Consider the following 21,783-nt stretch of genomic DNA (forward strand, 5'->3'; position numbering starts at 1 on the left):
ACACCAACACCGCCACAGTCACATCAACACTGCCGCAGTCACATCAACACTGTCGCAGTCATATAAACACTGCAGCAGTCACATCAACACTGCCTCTGTCACATCAACACTGCCGCAGTCATATACACCGTCACAGTCACATCAACACTGCCTCTGTCACATCAACACTGCCACAGTCATATGCACCGTCACAGTCACATCAACACCGTCACAGTCATATGAACACTGTCTCAGTTATATCAACACTGCCTCAGTCATATTGTTATAGTTACTAATTCAGGACAGCCACCAAAAACTATGTAGCCAAGCCATGTTAGACTTAATTGTAATTATTCAATCTGCAATCTTAATTCTTATCACTACCACAGTGTACATTGTCTTGGCAGCCACCCTACACCACTCTGTCTTTGTTATTAATTATTGTACATGACATTTATTGCCCTATTGGTCATCCCCCTTGGCCGTGTCTGCCATCACATCAACTGGTCAAGGAAGGGATATTGTTTTTCTATCTGTCCATTGTTGAGTCGTCGCCTGTTTTCAGAAACTGTATATATATGGTCACATCTACATGTATATGGGAAAAGCAGAGTACGAGTCCGGTATTCCGACTGTCTGTGTTGGGACGGCCACGAGCAGGAGAATGCCGCTCGTAGGAAACGCCCTGGGGTTGAGCAGGTAATCCGCTCAATTCATTTATGTCTTGTCTATTCGTTAGTCATGTAACTAAAGAAGTTTGAACTCAACGTATTCCTTCGTCTTGGACGTACAGTCATATCAACACTGCCACATGCGTATCAACACCGTCACAGTCATATCAACTCTGCCACATTAGTATCAACACCACAGTCATATCAACACTGCCGCATTAGTATCAACACCGTCACTGTCATATCAACACTGCGACATGCGAATCAACACCGTCACAGTCATATCAACACTGCCACATGCGTATCAGCACCGTCACAGTCATATTAACACTGCCGCATGCGCATCAACACCGTCACAGTCATATCAACACTACCGCATCAGTATCAGCACCGTCACAGTCATATCAACACTGCCACATGCGTATCAACACCGTCACAGTCATATCAACACTGCCGCATGCGTATCAACACATCACAGTCATATCAACACTGCCACATGCGTATCAACACCGTCACAGTCATATCAACACTGCCGCATGCGTATCAACACATCACAGTCATATCAACACTGCCACATGCGTATCAACACTGTCACAGTCATATTAACACTGCTGCATGCGCATCAGCACCGTCACAGTCATACCAACACTGCCACATGCGTATCGACACCGTCACAGTCATATCAACACTGCCACATGAGTATCAACACCGTCACAGTCATACCAACACAGTCACAGTCACAATTTATGTCGGTTTACATTGTTTTGACACAGAAGATAATCTTGTTAGGGTAGGATTACAAAAAGATAATGTTGATCCTTTCGACTTCACGTCTCGCCATAGTGACTTTAAATACACCATAGTGAAGTCTGTCTTAGAAGATGGCAACAAATACGGGACGAATGTTCTGCAGGAAGATTAATGGACACACTCTGTGTCCTTAAGTCGCACACAATTAGAAAACGCATCGTCGTTACAGACATGATGAAGTTTTTAACTAGATTTCGTCAGTTTACTGATGAACCGCCTGGAACAGGTCCACATTTTCGATTAGAATGTCCTTGCTATCTCATAGAACGCACAATATTAGAACTGCCGTGTTGGGGGTGAAATATTGTCCCTTGATGCAATTTTAGACTGCGACGTTTGAGATAACCTAATGATATATTGTCTTGTAGAAATAAACATTAAACCAAATGTATGTGTTGCATTTAACCCAGTTGTGGCTGATTTGTATTCTAGCTCATTTCCTACATTATCCTGCTACTTCATTAATGTAACTGGGGCGGTGGGATAGCCTAGTGGTTAAGGCGTTTGTTCGTCAAACCGAAGATCCGGGTTCGATGCCCAACACGTGTGAAGCCCATTTCTGGTCTCCCTCGCTATATTGCTGGTATAAAGCTAAAAGTGGCGTTAAACTAAACCGAATAACTAACTCAAATATACTTTGAATGTATATTGTCCAGGTACCAGTACACTGGCTGTTACTGCAATTCATTTATACTGACCGATCTACATGCGTATTAGAGGCATGTGATTTACCATATACAAGATATTAACACTTCAGTCATATACCAGTTATAATGACCGACTTGCTGTTTATTCGGTGTCGAGAGTTTGGAAGTTCACATAAATCTTCACCACACAACAAGCATCGCAGTATCAGTAGCAGAGGTTGCTGAAGTTCTGACAACATTGCATTAATACCCACTTGAACCACTCCACAACTCAAAGGCCCTTACAGAGACATGACTGGTGTACAATAGCTACCGCTCGCCTCCTTACAGCACTATTCGGAAACGGAATAGTTCCTGTACATGTTAGACAGTGTGAATACAGTTACGTATGTGCTACCCTTAAACCCAAACAGTGTTAAGTCCACAATGAAGATGAATAGTCATTAGTGGGCGGAGCTTATGTGCTACGTCACATGCGAGTAACAGACGTACTGAATGGCAGTTTGGGCCACCAACGTGGAGAGACCGTTTATCCGGAGAGCGGAATGTAGGTGGTTCGATTCCTAACCGTCATCCTAAACTAAGTAGATAATGGTACTTGTTGTCACCCCGCCTGGTTAGACTGGAGTTTGACGTCGGTCTTTACACACGGACAAAGTATCTCAGCATCCCATGTTTTTCACAGTATTAATATGTGACTGTCGCGGGTTCAGGCCTTAGTCTTGCCAAGTAGACAAAATATAGGACGGAGATCCTCTTTGTGTAAACCATCTTGTTTATTGCCTGTGACGTATGAAATCGTACAACATTATGAGATGTTGTGTCAGCCATACATGTGTGATGGCTGACGGATGACAATTGAATGCCAATCAAGCAAGCATATTAATTATACAATTAATAACATCATAGCACAGTGACATACGTTATAATTATGGTAACAGTTGAATAAGTAAGTGATTGTTTACATCATGACTTCACATGCAAATGATGCATCATATTATTTGCTAAAACTAGACACAGTTGGTGTTGATAATAAAAGGGTTATAAAATAAATTATTAATATACTCACACACTGTCTTAAGTGCTAGTGCTAAAGTTAGTAAGTGAAACGCGATAGATATGTTTACTTTATGCGCGATCGGTAACAATATGTTTACTAACTTAAGGTATTTAACTAATAATAATTAGATATTTAGCACTAAGAAATAGAGAAAACATATAGAGAGGGTGCTCACCTGTGAATTATGAAATTATACAACATTAGTAAGATGTTGTGTCGGCCATACATGTGTGATGGCTGACGGATGACAACAGAATGTGAATTCAAATTGTCATACATCACAGGTGTAGAAGCCCGTGATTTTGGTGTTGACCTGAGTACTGGTAGCACGTACAACTCCCCATATAAGACAGTGGAGAAGCAGCCTTCTGATGGAAAGATAGAGCAACAAAAGGCTGTCGGCGACATCACCATTACCCAAAGCAAAAAAATTCTCCAAACCTGAATTTGACTTACTATCAGGATCAACTGATCCCTACGAAACAAGTAAATGACAAATCTAAATTGCAAAAGAACCGATAACTGTAGTATATTTGGAGAAGCAATTGAAACATGAAAAGACTTGCTAATTTTAGTGTTGGTAACTATGGACGTGTGACATTATCAAGCATATGGCGGTATGTCATGCAGTCCACAAGAAATCACATACGTTTTAACCGAGCACAGTGTCAATATCTGATGTAAACCCCGCTGTCTGCAATAACATCCCCGACCCTCCTCCCCACTGAAGGGGTGTCCTCCCATTTGCGAGAACTCCCAGTTGCACACAGGTGGTGCTTCCCAATCCCTACGATGAAAGTGGGAACAGCCCTGTTGCTGAAGAGTACCCGCAGGAGGCATAGTTCATTAATGAGACACAGAAGACATTGTTCATTGAAGAGCATTTATTGATTTCAATTAAGAACAAGTTAAATACTGAAATACTGAAAAAGATTATCATTATATTTACACAGAAGAAATAGTTCATTAAAATACTTCATTATCATTTTTTATTCTCACATTTTGATGATTTGCGTTATTATGATGTTTGTGTGTCATTATAAAACACTTTTTTACATGGGTCCATATTTGGAGATTTTGACACTTTTCATATTTTCAGCCGTTTGCCGACTGCATCGAGATACTGCATGTGATTTTTCGATCCATCTGCAAGTTGATCTTTGAGTCTAGGTAGTCGATTGTCTATTTCCCTCACAAAACGGAGGCGTTGGACATCTTCTGGAGGGTCAGTCACATTCCGAATATAGTCGCCGACTGTAGTGCATTTGCCGTTGCACGTTCGTATTGTACATCTCCAATAGGTACAAGTCTGCCGCTGCTTGTTCTTGTAATACAGGTTACCCTGAAAGAGCACCTGAATACTGCCTCGTGAACTGGTGATGTATTCTACTTGTTGAAGGCCTGCCATAATGGTGATCGGAAAGAGCAGTCACAGGTTAATAAATACATTTGGATTAATTCACGAAGTTACCTACACAAAGTGTTTATTTTTTAAAGCCATTTACCTGAGTAGGTTAATTACTTTATCTTTTAAGCTACCTCCACAAGATTCAGTTAAATAGCTAATCCCTAATTAGCTGGGGTTAATCCATTCTATCAGATAGGGGAGTAAGGTGTGTTTTCTTTGCTGCTTACCTTCTCCCCTGTCTCACAACTGGGAGTCTCGCAACTGGGAGTTCTCGCAAATGGGAGTAGACCGCTAAAGGTATTACACGTCAAATCACAAACGGCACGTGCATGTTATGGCCTAGCATTGTCGTCCATGAAGAATGGCATTTTGATTAAAGATGGTCATCGACATGTGGTACAACAACTCTCTCTGGGATGTCTGAGATGTACCGTTGCCAATTTAGATTTTGTAAGATAGCTAAAAGGTCAAGTTTACAGTCATGTGAGAGGCACCCCACGTGCTCCATGACATTCATTTGTGCATATGGAATGTTTTTGTGGCGTCAGAGTAACGACGATTACGTTCTTCGGGAATACGGACATACAGGCAAAGCGGCAATGACACGTCAACACCAGCGATCGAGTTCAGCGTTGTTAGCAACTGTGCAACGTTAACTGAGATATTATTGTTCAGTGGTATTGTACAGCGATGTAGACCAGGTTGAACTTGTATTCGTCCTTGATTTTCGGTGTATCGAGGGTGAGGTCCATGTGTTAAGAGAGGGCAACGTCTTGAAATTTTTGATGAATTTCATATATTTGCCAACGGTCTGATGTAAACTGATGACACGTAATGTCATATTCAGTGTAACTGGGAAAGTCAAACGTCACAGGGTTGTCAGAAAGGATGTCCGAGATGTATACTTTATTGTGATCAGTAGTGTAACATATTTATTTTAAAATTAACATCGGGTGGACTATGATACAAAGATACTATCAACTATCAGCATCGTCAGCATGTCAGATACCTCCTCAAGGTGTTGGAATCAAGATAAGTGATCACCGTCTGTCAAGTATCTAACTATTACATGTTGGGTGCATCTATACATCGTTTTATCACACGCCGAGTACCTAAGTACTGTACATTGCACACCAGTCTATCTGTGTGTTATCTTTCTGGAGTGGTGTGCCAGACGGGGAACGGTACAAAGGTGGTCTTCAGTACCAGTCATCACTTCATCCCGGTGACAGACACACCAGAGCTTGAAGCATCTCATCATGCACGGTCTAACTTTGGCAGCACTTCTTGGAGTGGTTGCAGCGGCGTACGGCGTCGTTACTTTCAGTGCCTACGATGATGCTGAGAAGGATGCGCAAGATATTTTTCAGATTTTAATGCGACCTCGGACACCAGAGAGGTACATGCCGAAGTCATATTTCCAGAAACACGTGAGTTGTTAAGATCACGTATATGACCACTGTAACACTACTCCAAACCCCTACCACCCGGTGAAAGTCCATTTTGGTTACACTATATACATATTTTCCCGCTGACGTCTACAGTAACGCTTATCTAAAAAATAACTCAGCCCGCAACAACTATTACATGCCTCTGTAGCCTTATATTGCTGAGTGCGGCGTAAAACTAAACTCACTCACTCTGTAGCCTTAAAGCAGCCAAAACCGAATTGATCTTCAGTAACCCATGCTTGTCGTAAGAGGCGACTTACGGGATCAGGTGGTCAGCATCGCTGGCTTGTTTGACACATGTCGTCGTATCCCGTAGATGCTCCTGCTGTTGACCTTTGGATTGTCTTGCCCAGACTCGATTTATTTACAGACCATATAGCTAGATTATTGTTGAGTGTGGCGTGTGGACTAGACAATCCAGTGATCAACAGCATGAACATTGATGTACGCACGAAGACAAGTGTCAACGAAGTCAGCGAGCCTGACCATCCGAACCCGTTAGTCGCCTTTTACGAGAAGCATGGGTTACTGAAGATTAATTATAACCCGCATCTTTCACTAGTACCTACACTACACATATTGACAGTCCAAGGTTACTGATATAAGACTCTCTCATTATCTGTGCACGACTGACAACAGGGACAACACTCGTGGATCTCCAGACACATACAAACAGTTATCTCTACATGTTATCTCACCGCTTATAACAACGAAGGCACATCTGTGTGTCTAGCACAGGTGTCCCTCAAAATTATCTGTATGCTGTTTACACCACAGAGTATGACATATCTCCGAGAACATTAAAACTGTCCTATCTGTAGATAGGTAATTAAAACTGTCATTTCTGTAGATAGGTTATTAAAGCTGTAACCCTATAGTTTCAACAACACACTCGGCCTCGCGCTTTTTGTTGACCATTTAGTCCATCCGGGAACTGAACTTAATTTCTTCTGGTTGGGAAAAGGGTTTTGTCGCTTCTATTTAATGTCATCCAGAGAATGCCATAGGGAGGCTTAATATATTTTTTTGGATAAACAGAACAGTACAATTTCGTATTGGAATTCGTGGTAGTTTTTACAATGACTCGAGCACCACGTATACATCCTCCAGATTGGCGTCATTAATGTATATCAGACAGAGTTGCAGCGTTGAAGGTATTGCATGGCATGACTGACGCGATTCTATACACTACTTATTTTGATGAGAAACACGGAAACAGAGACGTTCTTAGAGTGAACACCTGGGAGTAGAATTTATAACTACTGATAAAGCATCAATGTTTTGTTTCACTCAGGGAATACAGCCAGCAACAAGGCTGACAACGTTTAGTGTCAAGAACTGTGGCAACCCCGCAACTGAAGCCGGCAAGCTTGTTACTCTTCAAGTAACCCCTGACCCCATACAACTTCCGGGTGAAATAGGTGTGGCTTTCGCTTTGAACATCTACAGGGCAGTCCAGTCTCCTCTGAAGGTTTGGGCTGCAAATATCCGTACCACAATTTGAACCACGAACTCTAATATATATTTTCACTCACATACTAATTCTGGGGTCATAACCCTTAAGCTCGTTTTCATTGCTTAACTGACATCGTGACTCCATAAATAATATAATTGCACTATAATTCAAATGCTTTTAGTTGGCATTAGTTTGAATATCTCCGCTAAAGCAATCCAGTTGGTCTATGCGAATAATGAATTTTTATTTATTATGAAATTCACAACACGCTATTCTGAACAGCAGTAATGAATATAGTCAACATGACGTAATGACTATTGTCAGTTTCATTGTTTCAGGGACTGTAGACATGTTTCCGTGACAGCTGACATGCTCCCCCATGCTTACGTGACTGTTAGATTGTTTCAATAACTGTATCCATGGGTCAATGATTGTAGGCATATGTCAGTGACTACATGCATGTTTCACTGTGACTTTAGACATGTGTCAGTGCCTATTTGCATGTTTCACCGAGACTTTAGATATGTGTCTGTGACTATATGCATGTTTCACTGTGACGTCAGACATATGTCAGTGACTATATGCATGTTTCAATGTGACTTTAGACATGTGTCAGTGACTATATGCATGCTTCACTGTGACTTTAGACATGTGTCAGTGACTATATGCATGCTTCACTGTGACTTTAGACATGTGTCAGTGACTATATGCATGTTCCAATGTGACTTTAGACATGTGTCAGTGACTATATGCACGTTACACTGTGGCTTTAGACATGTTTCAGTGACTATATGTATGTTACACTGTGACTTTAGACATGTGTCAGTGACTATATGCATGTTACACTGTGGCTTTAGGCATGTGTCAGTGACTATATGTATGCTTCACTGTGACTTTAGACATATGTCAGTGACTATATGCATGTTACACTGTGACTTTAGACATGTGTCAGTGACTATATGTATGCTTCACTGTGACTTTAGACATATGTCAGTGACTATATGTATGCTTCACTGTGACTTTAGACATGTGTCAGTGACTATATGCATGTTACACTGTGACTTTAGACATGTGTCAGTGACTATATGTATGTTACACTGTGACTTTAGACATGTGTCAGTGACTATATGCATGTTACACTGTGGCTTTAGGCATGTGTCAGTGACTATATGTATGCTTCACTGTGACTTTAGACATGTGTCAGTGACTATATGCATGTTACACTGTTATTTGATACATGTGTCAGTGACTATATGCATGTTTCACTGTGACTTTAGACATGTGTCAGTGACTATATGCATGCTTCACTGTGGCTTTAGACATATGTCAGTGACTATATGCATGTTACACTGTGGCTTTAGACATATGTCAGTGACTATATGCATGCTTCACTGTGACTTTAGACATGTGTCAGTGACTATATGCATGTTACACTGTGGCTTTAGACATGTGTCTGTGACTATACGCCTGTTTCACTGTGACTTGATACATGTGTCAGTGACTATATGCATGCTTCACTGTGACTTTAGACATGTGTCAGTGACTATATGCATGTTACACTGTGACTTTAGACATATGTCAGTGACTATATGCATGTTTCACTGTGACTTTAGACATGTGTCAGTGACTATATGCATGTTACACTGTGGCTTTAGACATAAGTCAGTGACTATATGCATGTTTCAATGTAACTTTAGACATGTGTCAGTGACTATATGCATGTTACACTGTGGCTTTAGACATATGTCAGTGACTATATGCATGTTACACTGTGACTTTAGACATATGTCAGTGACTATATGCATGTTTCAATGTGACTTTAGACATGTGTCAGTGACTATATCCATGTCACACTGTGACTTTAGACATATGTCAGTGACTATATGCATGTTTCAATGTGACTTTAGACATGTGTCAGTGACTATATGCATGCTTCACTGTGACTTTAGACATGTGTCAGTGACTATAATATGCATGTTTCACTGTGACTTTAGACATATGTCGGTGGCTATATGCATGTTTCAATGTGACTTTAAACATGTGTCTGTGACTATATGCATGTTTCACTGTGACTTTAGACATGTGTCAGTGACTATATGCATGTTTCACAGTGACTTTAGACATATGTCAGTGACTATATGCATGTTTCAATGTGACCTTAGACATATGTCAGTGACTATATGCATGTTTCAATGTGAGTTTAGACATGTGTCAGTGACTATATGCATGTTTCACTGTGACTTTAAACATGTGTCTGTGACTATATGCATGTTTCACTGTGACTTTAGACATGTGTCAGTGTCTATATGCATGTTTCACTGTGAGTTTAGACATATGTCAGTGACTATATGCATGTTTCAATGTGACCTTAGACACGTGTCAGTGACTATATGCATGTTTCACTGTGACTTTAGACTTATGTCAGTGACTATATGCATGTTTCATTATAACTTGAGTCATGTGTCAGTGACTATATGCATGTTTCAATGTGACTTGAGACATATGTCAGTGACTGTGTGCATGTTCTGGGAACAGTTGACAAGGTTCAATGTCAGTTAGTTTTTAACACTGTCTGTTGTGTATCAATTACTGTAGACCAGTTGCAATGCGAATGGCTGTATGTGCCAGTGGCTGTAGGAATGTTTCACTGACTGTTGTCGTGTTTCAACGAAATACTTTAACGACTGTGTAGAAGATGGTTATGTTGCATGCATACGAATAGAACTTGTCATATTAGTCATTGGTATTGATATCTATATTTGTGTCCATTACGACATACGTTCCTCTGCCACCCCCTTGCAGACCTCTGTGCAGATCAAGAAGAGGGTGACGTCCAACTGGATCACTATCCCCTGTATCAACCAGTTCGGCACCTGTGACTATGATGACTTCTGTGAAATCCTGGACATGATACCGGAATGTCCACAACCATTCATCGACAATAACGTGCCCTGCCAGTGTCCCTTCAACCAGGTGAATGTGGAAGCAATCAACTTTTATGTCACGCATGAGTTAATGCCCTTGTTTCAGGAACCATCTGACCATACATATTTTGTACACGCAAACATACGCTTACAAAATGGCGTGAATCTCTCTTGAGAGCAAAATCAGTTACGCTGACAGTCATACACTCATAATGATGACAGATCTTGGATTCAGACCAAGACGCCTGTCAACTGCATGACCACTGGATCACTAGTGCGTAACCTATGCCTATCCTTTGCTCGAACACCTCTGTGTGTTGGGCTAACGCTTAGTCTCAGAATAAATGTATATGAGCCCCACTGAGATCGGAGACTCACACCCTGAGGAAATCTAGACTTGCTTCATTTAGGGCCTTAGCATTGCAGAAAGGAAGGCTGGGTGGAAAATAGAATAATAAAGTTCAGAAATGTGAGACGGACTACAGTGTGCGTGTGTGTGTCTGTCTGTGTGCGTGTTTGTATACGATGTAAGCAATAGTTACAGTTTTATCTTCCGGTCTATTTTCTGTACAACACACGACACCGTGTATCTGTTTCCAGGGGAAACTACACACTGCCCAAGACTCAGTTTGAGGTGGATGCCTCCTTCCTGCCTGCTGGGGACTACTTTGGTCAGCTGAACATGACGATGAACAACGCCCCCGTGGCCTGCTACCAGGTCTACCTCACGTTGGCCTGACATGTTCCAGTGTCCGCCACAGCTGTAATAGTCTACCAACACCCTCTCTTCTACCATCATCATGACCATTTCAACTTCTACTCAACCTTAATCTTAAATCAACCCTAGCACAGTATATGGAAAAAATCTTATCATGGATTTATAGTCTCATTGACGGAATATTAACATATTTCGACCCATGTCAAAGTCGCATCCCTCCAGAGCAGTCAGTACAATCTATGCAGTTTCTGAGGACAACCATGCCGTGTTCTTGTGCCATAGCACCGGTACCTCTAACAGTTCCCTGAATGATTTTTGCCTTGCCAAACCCATTCTTTGCGTTTTAAGATGTAACCCCAAAATGAACGTCAAGCCAATTGCTTGAGCAGGATTTTTTTCTATGCAACTACCCAGGTTAAACGATTTGATTAAGATGAAACTGATGAGTCATGACTCTTCACTGTGTACAATTATGGCCTTTATTATGGTTGAATGTACCTACTCATTTGAATAAAAATAGTGGAACATATGATGAAAGGGGAACAGGTCAGGGTTGTGTAAAGGGAATCTTGTTCGTATCTCTTGTGATGTAACAAGATCGGCGAAACCTCCGCCGTTGGTGTGGATTCATCGTTCCCGCCGAAGTTCCGTACCACGCATGTGGAGGTCGCTGGCATGCTGGTGTGTCGTAAGTGTCAGTGAACTGCTGACGTTAGATAATATCGAAGACCAGAAAGTATCGGCACACTCCGGATTCGAATCCCGACTTCTGCGGTAGTCAAACTCTTGACACGGACATTCTTCCTAAGTAAAAGAATCATATTTACAGTGTTAAACGAATGTAGTTTGGAAACATTTTATGTCCGTTTCACTCACCTACGTCAGCTGTGACAGGGAAATATACTCATGCCAATAATGGTTGTCACCCCCTCCCCCCCACCCCACAAACCCCATCCTCACACCCCCTCTCCAATAAAAAAAATTGAAGGGGTGACAACCATTATTGGCATGAGTATAGTTTAATAGTTTTATAAAATACTTCATGCCAATTAATGGAGTATCAATAACCGTGTAGTCAATAATGAGATACTATGATACTCCGGTATTTTGTAAATACATACTTAGTAAAGGTTATTCTAATAATGATCCAATGTAAGTGATACTGGAGTAAGAGCCTCCTTGAGAAGTTGATACGGAAATACCTCAGTACCGAGTACTTACACACTATAAAGCACAAGTACAGAGTTATTAGACAATAAATAAGATACCATGATTAGAGTTATTACATACTAAGATACCCCAGTAGTTAGATAATACGACATCATGATAGTACACAGTTACAACATACTAAGATATCTTACTACACAGTAATAATAAGATGTCTTCGTATTACACAGTTATCGCAAACTAAGATACCACGTAATTAAACAATACGACACACAGCGGCCAAATGCCTACATACTAAGATATTCAACATCCCGTAATTAGATGCTAAGTTTGCCTTGTACCCACCTACTACATGCCGGGAATTACCGTATTAACACACTTTCCAAACGCATGGCGAACCTCGACGGGTTTTTTTCATTCATGACAGAAATTCATCATCTTAATGATGTGCATGCAGTTGTAGTTAAATTGACCCATGTGGTCATTCAATTTTGAATTTATTGACCAGTTTTCTGATAAAAGAGTTTAAAAATAACCCGAGTCTATTTATGTAATCAACATATTGCGTGTGCATGTTCGATATTTAAGCCCTTGGCTTAATTATGGTTAAATTGTTTCATCGTTAGAACAGTGATTTCCCGTACGGGAACCCCGGTACTAATATATCTTAGTATCTAGTAAGTACATACCAAGATATCATTTACCTAGTAACTATAGAGAAGACACCCTAGTACCCGTGCATACGTCGGTTTCTGTGCATGTCATAGTATGAAGATCTTGGGCTCAGTAAACAGTTTAAACATTGCGTCATAATAAGAGTTTATCTGAAATAATGACCGTCTGTGTACAGAATATTTCGGTATTGATCTAGTCCCCTTAATTCTATCTTTGATCTCAGCAGGATTGAACCCCAAACAAATCAATAAAAGTATTCCCTGAACGGGTGAAGGCCTGAGATGAGTTTGCAATTATAATCGATAAGTCTCAGTGACTATATTGGGGATTATTCATTGAGTTATAGATAAAACACCCTGTACAGTCGGGGATGAGTGAGTGAATGAGTATGATTTTACGTCGCTTTCAGCAATATTCCAGCAATATCACGGCGGGGGACACCTGTATTGTATCCATGTGGGGAATCGAACCCACGTCTTCAGCATGACGTGCGGACGCTTTAACCATTAGGCTACCCCACTGCCCCTCAGTCGAGGATGACAACAGCGGGGACCAGTGAATTCTGTGTAACACTGGGATCGCAGTAAGATGACGCCTTATCACCAGACAACGAGGTCTAGCGATATAATGACACGATATAATGTCATATAAGCTAAGGGTGAGTGAGTTCCTTCTGTAGTCTTGATCCATTACATGTATGACCAATGACACCATCAATCAACTCGTTGATCAATATGTTAGATGTCGTTGTTTATCGACGCTGTTCGCTGCATTACAGCTACAAGATGACAAGCTGTAGCGTTATTCGAGTTTACGGAATCAACTAATTTCTCTTTTAAGCGGGTTGCATAGCATATTGTTGACATTCAAGATTTAAGCAGCGAGTAAACGATGCACAAAACTGACATCGAATGTTTTCATCTTCACTGGGTTGAGGGTTTGTCATGAGTTGTCTATACGAACAAGGGTCATCATTGAGGTGTAATAACCTTAAACACATTAAACAAAGTCGATGTGTCAGGTATTAAATAGAAGTATGGATTTCTGGTGCATAGGGGGAAAACATTGCTGTAAAGGTGCGTTACAACCGGACATCCTGATAATCAGCAATACAAGAGATATTACCAATTCCTCAACCCACAAGACCAGAGTCCGCTGAATTATCCCGTCTATGCCATTAGCCTGTGTGTCTGGGTTGCTATGGGCGTGAGATGATACAATGTACATCATACATGCAGCATAACCACTTAGGGCATTACACATCAGGTAGACGAAATGTGCTTAGTTCAGTAGCTTGTTGTGCAAGCTGTAAGGAATATATTGAGCACCAGTCACGCCAACGAACCTGGTGTGGAAAGGGACGATTTAGTGACCTGTTGGTTCAACATTTCTTTCGGCACCTGAGTTCGATTTCACACATGAGTCAATGTGTGAAACATGTAATTAGTACCCTATGATATTGCTGGAGTATTATTACTTCGTGTAAGTACTCCCTCATCGCCAACCACCATCAATTCAGCCACCAATCTCTTGTTCTACAGATCTTGGAGCTACTCTTGTAGATCAGTCCCTTTTAAATCTCTCTTAATCTCTCTTAATCTCTCTTAATTTGTATTTCTCAGTGCATAAGTAGTTTGGTTATGGAATATAATGTATACATTTACAAATGTTACGGTAGTTCACAGAAACCACACGAAGCGTTGTAAAATCTCATTCGTTGTCAGGCACGTTTGTGTGGTGAAAGACCACCAACATTGACAAGCTGACACACGAACATCGCATACATTCCCACACGTGCGCAGAGACACTACACATGTGTACACGCATACGCATACGCGCCAGCAACAACCACACGCTTTTGTACACGCACCGCAGACATGCACGCGCATGCACATATACACCACAAACATGGGCATGCAAGCACAGAAACACCACACACATGCAGGAGCTTAACCCACAAATACCTAACACATGCACACACATACACAGAAAGACCTCACACACATACAGACGCTTGCACATTACTATCACACACAAGTCTACTCACACACATAAACAACACACACGAACATAAATACCAAACATACTCATGGGTGTGGTGAGGTGAAATGGTGTTTAACGTCGCACTTAAAAAAATATGACGACTTGCATACGTGTGTATGTGCGGCTGCTTGAACTAGCCCAGACCTCGGCTGGTTTTTTAGTGCTAGCTCACTGAGATACCATTCCGCAGTTAAGCATGAATACCCCACTCAGACACATTACACTGGCTCCGAACCGACCAGTCGTTGTTGTATTATAGGCAAGAGATTATGGTACTTGCCACAATAAGAGATATACAATTAACATTACTAATGACAGGTGATTAAGAGGGGAGAAGATATAAAGTATGAAAGGATTTAATAATATATTTAAGATATGAAGTGATTAATAACGTTGTAAGGTAGGAAGTAAGGTAGAAAGTCAGTAACGTAGGTAATGAACATGAAAGTAGGTCGTTGGAGCTGATGAGGGCAGGGTGAGGTGACTCATAGCTTAGATAGGGAAAATTACTATACTATCAAGATGGAGCGACGTGGCCGGGGACCTGGCTACCAGTTCTTGGTACTCTACGAGCCATATATGGTTAGGGGAGAGAGACTCTGAGATTCCTGGAATCCACCTCACGGTCGTACAAATATGGTAATGGGGGTACGAAATAGAGGTGGGGGGAGAATAATAGATAGTCAAGTTATGGGTTATTGACCAATAGAAAAAATGAAAAGGGTGTTGGCTGTGACGTAGGAACCCAGGTTTAAGCTGGAGCAAAGCCCAGAAACGGGAGTCTGGTGCGGGCCTGCTCTTGCTGTTGGTCACAAGGAATCGTCTGAGAAATTATCTTGAAGCACCAGCATTTGGCTTAAGACTGAAGCTTTGCGGCTGAAGTCTTATAGAGTGACCATAGAGTAGGTTGACCAGCAACACAGTGTTAATAAAAACTATTGAACGAAGATCATCGTCTTGTGTTTGCTGGATGGACTACGGTAAAGGTCCAAGGGCCCCCGGGTACTGACACTGTACCGCTCGCACATCCCTTATCGTCAGGACCGAAGTACGGGGGGTATACCGTAGTTCAGGTAACGACACACCATCCCAGGTGAGGGATACCGACAGGTAAAATACCATCTACCTGCCAGGTAAAGGTGCTAGTCGGAACGCCTTGGAAAGTTGTACAATTAATGCCAAGCGCCAGGCAGGGACCAACAAGTACTATATTTTAACGTCTTTTGGTATGACGCGGCCGGGGATCGAACCCGCGACCTTCCACTCTCCGGCCGGGCGCTCAAACCACTACACCAAGGAGGCGGTACATATACTTGCATCCACACATCCATATAGACAGCATACAAATCCACAATAACTTTTTTTATGCGTTTAGAGTTCCTCTCGACCAGAACAACAGTTATATTTCCGAACGATTTATGCACCTGTGATAGTTGACGATATAGAATTTGAAAATACATGTATGTAACTGAATATAAACACTATACCGTGAGCATTGGTAATCAGACAGTGGGACAGGTTTAGTCAGCATCATGGACATGAGATACTTTACTTGTCAAACAGAATGTATTGTCATGTGATAAAAAGAATTACATCTCTCTTAATCCAATTTAAAACATGTTCAATAACCGTCAGATTACTGATTCCTTGATTTACCTACCTGTAGAACCATTACAAGAGTCGAGTGGGAACGACTTGTGTGTTTCATATGTAGATCTGTGCACAGCAATTCGGAGTAACACAAATTCTGTTCAAGATCTATGACTGACTGAGTTTGGTTTTACGTCGCTTTTAGCAATATTCCAGCAATATCACGGTGGGGGACACCAGAAATGGGTTTCACAAGATCTATGAGAAGGGAGAGACTTCTACTTTTCAATGGTCAACTTTCCCTCCACGTCGAGCAATTTTCCATCAGCTCAACTTTCCCTTTATGTCGAGCAATATTCAAACAACTCAAGCCTTTAGTGTCCACATTTCCGAACATTGTCGTTACAATTAAACAAGTGTTTTCAAAGAAAATTTAACAGAACGACGTAGGACTCTCACTCAAAACACGCGGGAGCTCGGCTGACACATCCAAAACCTCAGTAAAGCGTTCCAAATGTGCTATAGCGGAACATTTCAAATTTTATGCAAGTGTGACAAAAATGAGGTCTTGATATCTAGACTCATAGAAATATGCTCTGTTTCTAGAGAACTAGCCCATATACCAACATCGTTTGTCGTCTCTCCTGGGTGGCGGCTCATGAACAGATGCCCATCATACTGTCACAACCCACAATAAACTCTGACTTTTAGTAGAGCCGTTATGAATATGGAAAAGGTTTGGTTGCTTGTGTGTATATACGCAGCCATTGAGAGGACATTTTGTGAGTTTTACCACGTATCATTAATATTTGAAATTGGCATAAAGGAAACAACGATAAGTTAACGCGTTTAAACTTAAACCCGTGGGATTCGTGTTCAATTTTGTCTGTATGACAAGTTACATATATGCCTTAAGCAACGTCAATATATTTAGCTGGATCTACAACATCCATTTACATGGATATTATCTACTGAAATATCAAACAATTACAAAAAGATCATATTAAACATTCGTCTCGTAATAGATAGAATGTAATCATATGTCAGGTGACTATAGATTACTATAAATGCTAAGGTAATGTGAAGAAGAAAACATTCCATGTCTGTTTTGTGCATCCTTTACTCGCTGCTTAAATATATTCATAAAATCTTGAATGTCAACATTATGCTATGCTACCCGCTTAAAGGAGAAGTACATATGTATATATATTCGGAACATAGACCTTTCGCAGAGATTCATTATTGATGTGGAAAAGCTGCTATTTAGTAAATCAAATACTAAGTTATATTTAGCATTAGCAACTGTGTATGAACACTGAGGGGATATCTGCATGCTTCTGTTCTTAACACTTCGTTATTTGCTACGCTCTACAAATATACTGAACATCAATGAAAACGCACCACTTATAAAGGTTCAGATTATTGAAAGCACGTGTCAGGCATTGATATTTCTTGAGTGGATAATAACAGATGGACGACTGACAAAAAACAACAACACAGAAAAGACGCTCATTCATTGAAATGTTCCACAGTCAGAAAGGATGAAACACACCTGGGGTCAAATCGAAAAGTCAATATCGCGCGTGACCGCCATTTGCATTGACACATGCAGTTCAACGTCTCCTCATTGAGTCAATAAGCGTCCGAATAGAGTTCTTGAGGATGCCATTCCACTTCCGCAGCCTCAAGTTCCTGGATGTGTCGCATCTGTTGTCGCCGCGAAAGTCTTTGACCAATTTCGTCCCACAAGTGCTCCATGGGGGATACATACATCTGGCGACTGTGCTGGCCAGTGAATAATAGTCTTGTTGTGAGTGCCCATGCGTTGTCTTGTTGAAAAGTATGGACATCTTGGTGGTGATTGAAGACAGATACGATGTGATTCTGAAGAATCTTCTCAAGGTAATAAAGTGCATTAACTCTCCCTTGACAGACATGAAGGCAGTCCTGTGATTGTAATTTATTCCACCCCAGACCATGACACTCCCACCACCCAAAGGTCTGTCTGAACCACACACTCATCAGCATAACGTTCACCACGTCTACGCCAAACACGTAATCGGCCGTCAGCATTACGTAGATGAAGACGTGACTCGCCAGTGACTACCACACCATGCCATTGTTGTAACCTTTACTGAAAATGCCTACTAGCCCATTGTACACGATCATTACGGTGTCTGTCAGTCAGAATTGTTCCAACGTAAGGACGTCGAGCATGGAGCCCTGTAGTGTGTAGACGGCGTCGCATGGAGTCAGCGTTGATGACCCCCACGTCAACCTTGAACTAGTGCAGCAGTCCTGGGAGTCGGCAATGTTCAATCATTGTATGGACAAGGTCAACATGGCGATCCTGATGGAGCGTCGTAACACGTTGTTGCCAAGGTCATTAAATATCACGGGTGCTGCCTGTCTTCTGTGAAGCCTAACGATGGTGGAGTGGGCACGCCTAAGTAACTGTTGTCGAGCAATATCCCTGCTGCTGGTGCCAACCTGAATCATGCCTAGTGCACGTTCTCTTTCGTGAGGTGTTAACCTCGGCATCTCTGTCCTTGTTTCACAATCGTTAGTGAAGCAATGCGAATTGGTTCTCATACACCTGCTTTTAATATCACAGTCAGTATGACTTCAGAATGAAATTCGCGCTTTTTTTCATGGCGTGGCTGCATGTTGAAGCAGTTTGGAATTAAGAGTCATACTGTCATACTGTGTTGCTAAAGAATGTTTTCAACTGGACATGCCCTTCGACTTCATGTTAGTTATATTCATTGATCATTGTCATGCTGAAATCCATCTTGATGAAAATATGGACAATTTTAGACTCGTGCGTTTTCATTGATGTTCAGTATATATAGAGGCGCCCAGTTTCGCTTACAGTTACTGTATCTGGAGGACATGTACCCCTACCAAACAGTTTGAAATGAATTATGTTATAGGTTTTATTTATGGCAGCATAGGTTTATTTATGGCAGTATATACTGTTCCCCATATTTCCGAGCATTCATGTTTAAAAGCACAGTCACAGATGAGTTAGTGAGTGCGGACCTTTCGTATTCCATTCCACACCACCAGGGCGGGGACACCAGAAACCGGCTTCATGCACTGCTCCAATGTTAGGACAACCTAGGTGTGTGGCCGGCATCACGCACTGCTCCAATGTTAGGACAACCTATCTGTGTGGCCGGAAAAGCAAACGCTTTAACCAAAAGGCTTCCCCGCTACAAGATTTGTCACAAGCTTTTGAGAATGAAACATACTTTGAAGCTGAACAGTGTGTAATCACTGACATTAACGGTCGTTACACACTGCTGCTGCTGACAATGGTGAAGAATTCCCTGTCTGTTGTACTTGTCTACCTCACGTTATCTATCCTCAGTAAATAGACCGGAACACACAGAGTTATGCTTACATAAAATCTGGAGCATAACGTGTTCAAGACCCGTGAAGATCCGGGGTAGAATAAGTCTTCAGGAACCCATGCTTGCCACAAAAGGCGACTATGCTTGTCATAAGAGGCGACTAACGGGATCGGGTGGTCAGGCTCGCTGACTTGGTTGACACATGTCATCGGTTCCAAATTGGGCAATATGATGCTCATGCTGTTGATCACTGGCTTGTCTGGTCCAGACTCGATTATTTACAGACCGCTGTATTGCTGTAATCCCGTCTGGTTTGGGTCACGCCTATTCAAATTGGCTGTCTCTCGCTATGAGTGTGTTGTTTGCGTCTGCCTGCAGTTTCTTCCTGGTTTGAAACGTGTCACTCTCCTCAAATACACGAAATAAAAATACATGCCCCAGTGTCAATAGTTGTTGACATGTTAGACATGTCTGGTTGGGGCTGTTGGAGACATGTAATGCAATGACATCAAACAGATGTCGCTACACAATTGCTGTAGCAGTGTGATGTAGTAGCAGAAGCTGTTGTATTGACATGTCATGTGATGATATACACGGCAGACATCACAAGCTGGGATCACAGCAGCACCTACTGGAGGGTCATATTGGTTTCGTCTCTCGGGGATGTCTACACATTGTGCTGTCCAAACATCCAGTAGTGACCGGGAGATTACCAGGCACCGGCGGGAGATACCGTGCTCTGCAGCCATGATCTGATCGTACTGGGGTCACAAATTCCGAGTCACCTTGATTCCTGGGTACATATACTGAGTCAAAAAAGAAACTTCACATTCTTTCTTCAGGGCACTATAAAAGAACAACAGATAGTAAGATGGTTAAATTGTTATTATTTCATTGCTGAGATCTGTGTGATGTACTCGATACACTGACAGTGCCATCATCAGTTCCATTAGGCTACACCGCCGTTCCAAAACATGGGTATACAGAATGTCAAGTCACAAGAATAAAAATGCCACATTTTTCAGTTCAATTTCGTGTATGGCCGCCCCGCGCATTCACCACTGCCAAACACCGTCTCCTCATCGACTGCCTGATCCTTGTGAACTGGTGGTTGGGATTCTGCGCCATTGCTCTTGCAAGGCACAGCCAAGTTCCTGCAAATTCTGAGGTTGGTTCCTAAGACCACGAAGCCTTCTCCCAAGTGCATCCCAAACATGCTCTATTGGATTAAGGTCAGGGGACTTCGATGGCCAGTCAATGACGTTGATTTCAGCGTTTTGAAGGAAATTTCGTGTCAACATCGCGGTATGCGGCCGAGCATTATCATGCTGGAACTGTAGACCTGGGCCATGAGCCGCCATGAAAGGAACGAGTTCAGGGGTGAGCACCTGGTCGCGGTAAGCAGCAGCTATGAGGTTTCCACGGATGACCAGAAGTCGAGAACGGTTGTTCCCACAGAAGGCACCCCACACCATGCAACTTCCGCCCCCGAATCTGTCGACTTCCTGTACACAACATTGGGCATACCATTCACGACGTCGTCTCCAGACTCTATGCCTGCCGTCCGCGAATCTGAGGGTAAACCTGGATTCATCGCTAAAGACGACACGATTCCGGTCTCTCTGGGTCCATCGGAGGTGACGTTGGGCCCACAGCAGACGTTGACGTTGATGAAACGGCGTCAATATTGGCCCACGATATGGACGTCGAGAATGGAGATTGACAGCCCGCAACCGATTTCGAATGGTCTGTGAGGACAGTCGACCTCTAAACATCTCAGCCCTGGTTCGTGTAGCCGGCAGAAACCTGTCACGTAGGTGACGTAGGG

The 21,783-nt window shown here is 42.1% G+C and overlaps 1 protein-coding gene across 1 annotated transcript; it reads left to right on the forward strand.

Annotated features, from left to right (window-relative positions):
- The first annotated feature begins 5,762 nt into the window (after positions 1–5,762).
- LOC124267462 (ganglioside GM2 activator-like) lies at positions 5,763–11,653 on the forward strand. Its single transcript, XM_046702385.1, has 4 exons — positions 5,763–6,005; positions 7,321–7,497; positions 10,285–10,455; positions 11,008–11,653. The coding sequence occupies exons 1-4, from the start codon at positions 5,835–5,837 to the stop codon at positions 11,143–11,145; spliced, it is 657 nt and encodes a 218-aa protein (XP_046558341.1). The 5' UTR covers positions 5,763–5,834; the 3' UTR covers positions 11,146–11,653.
- Positions 11,654–21,783: the final 10,130 nt, after the last annotated feature.

This window comes from Haliotis rubra, unplaced genomic scaffold (genome assembly GCF_003918875.1).
Source record: "Haliotis rubra isolate DU_JTF1 unplaced genomic scaffold, ASM391887v1 Scf1004, whole genome shotgun sequence".
Classification (NCBI taxonomy): Eukaryota; Metazoa; Mollusca; class Gastropoda; order Lepetellida; family Haliotidae; genus Haliotis; species Haliotis rubra.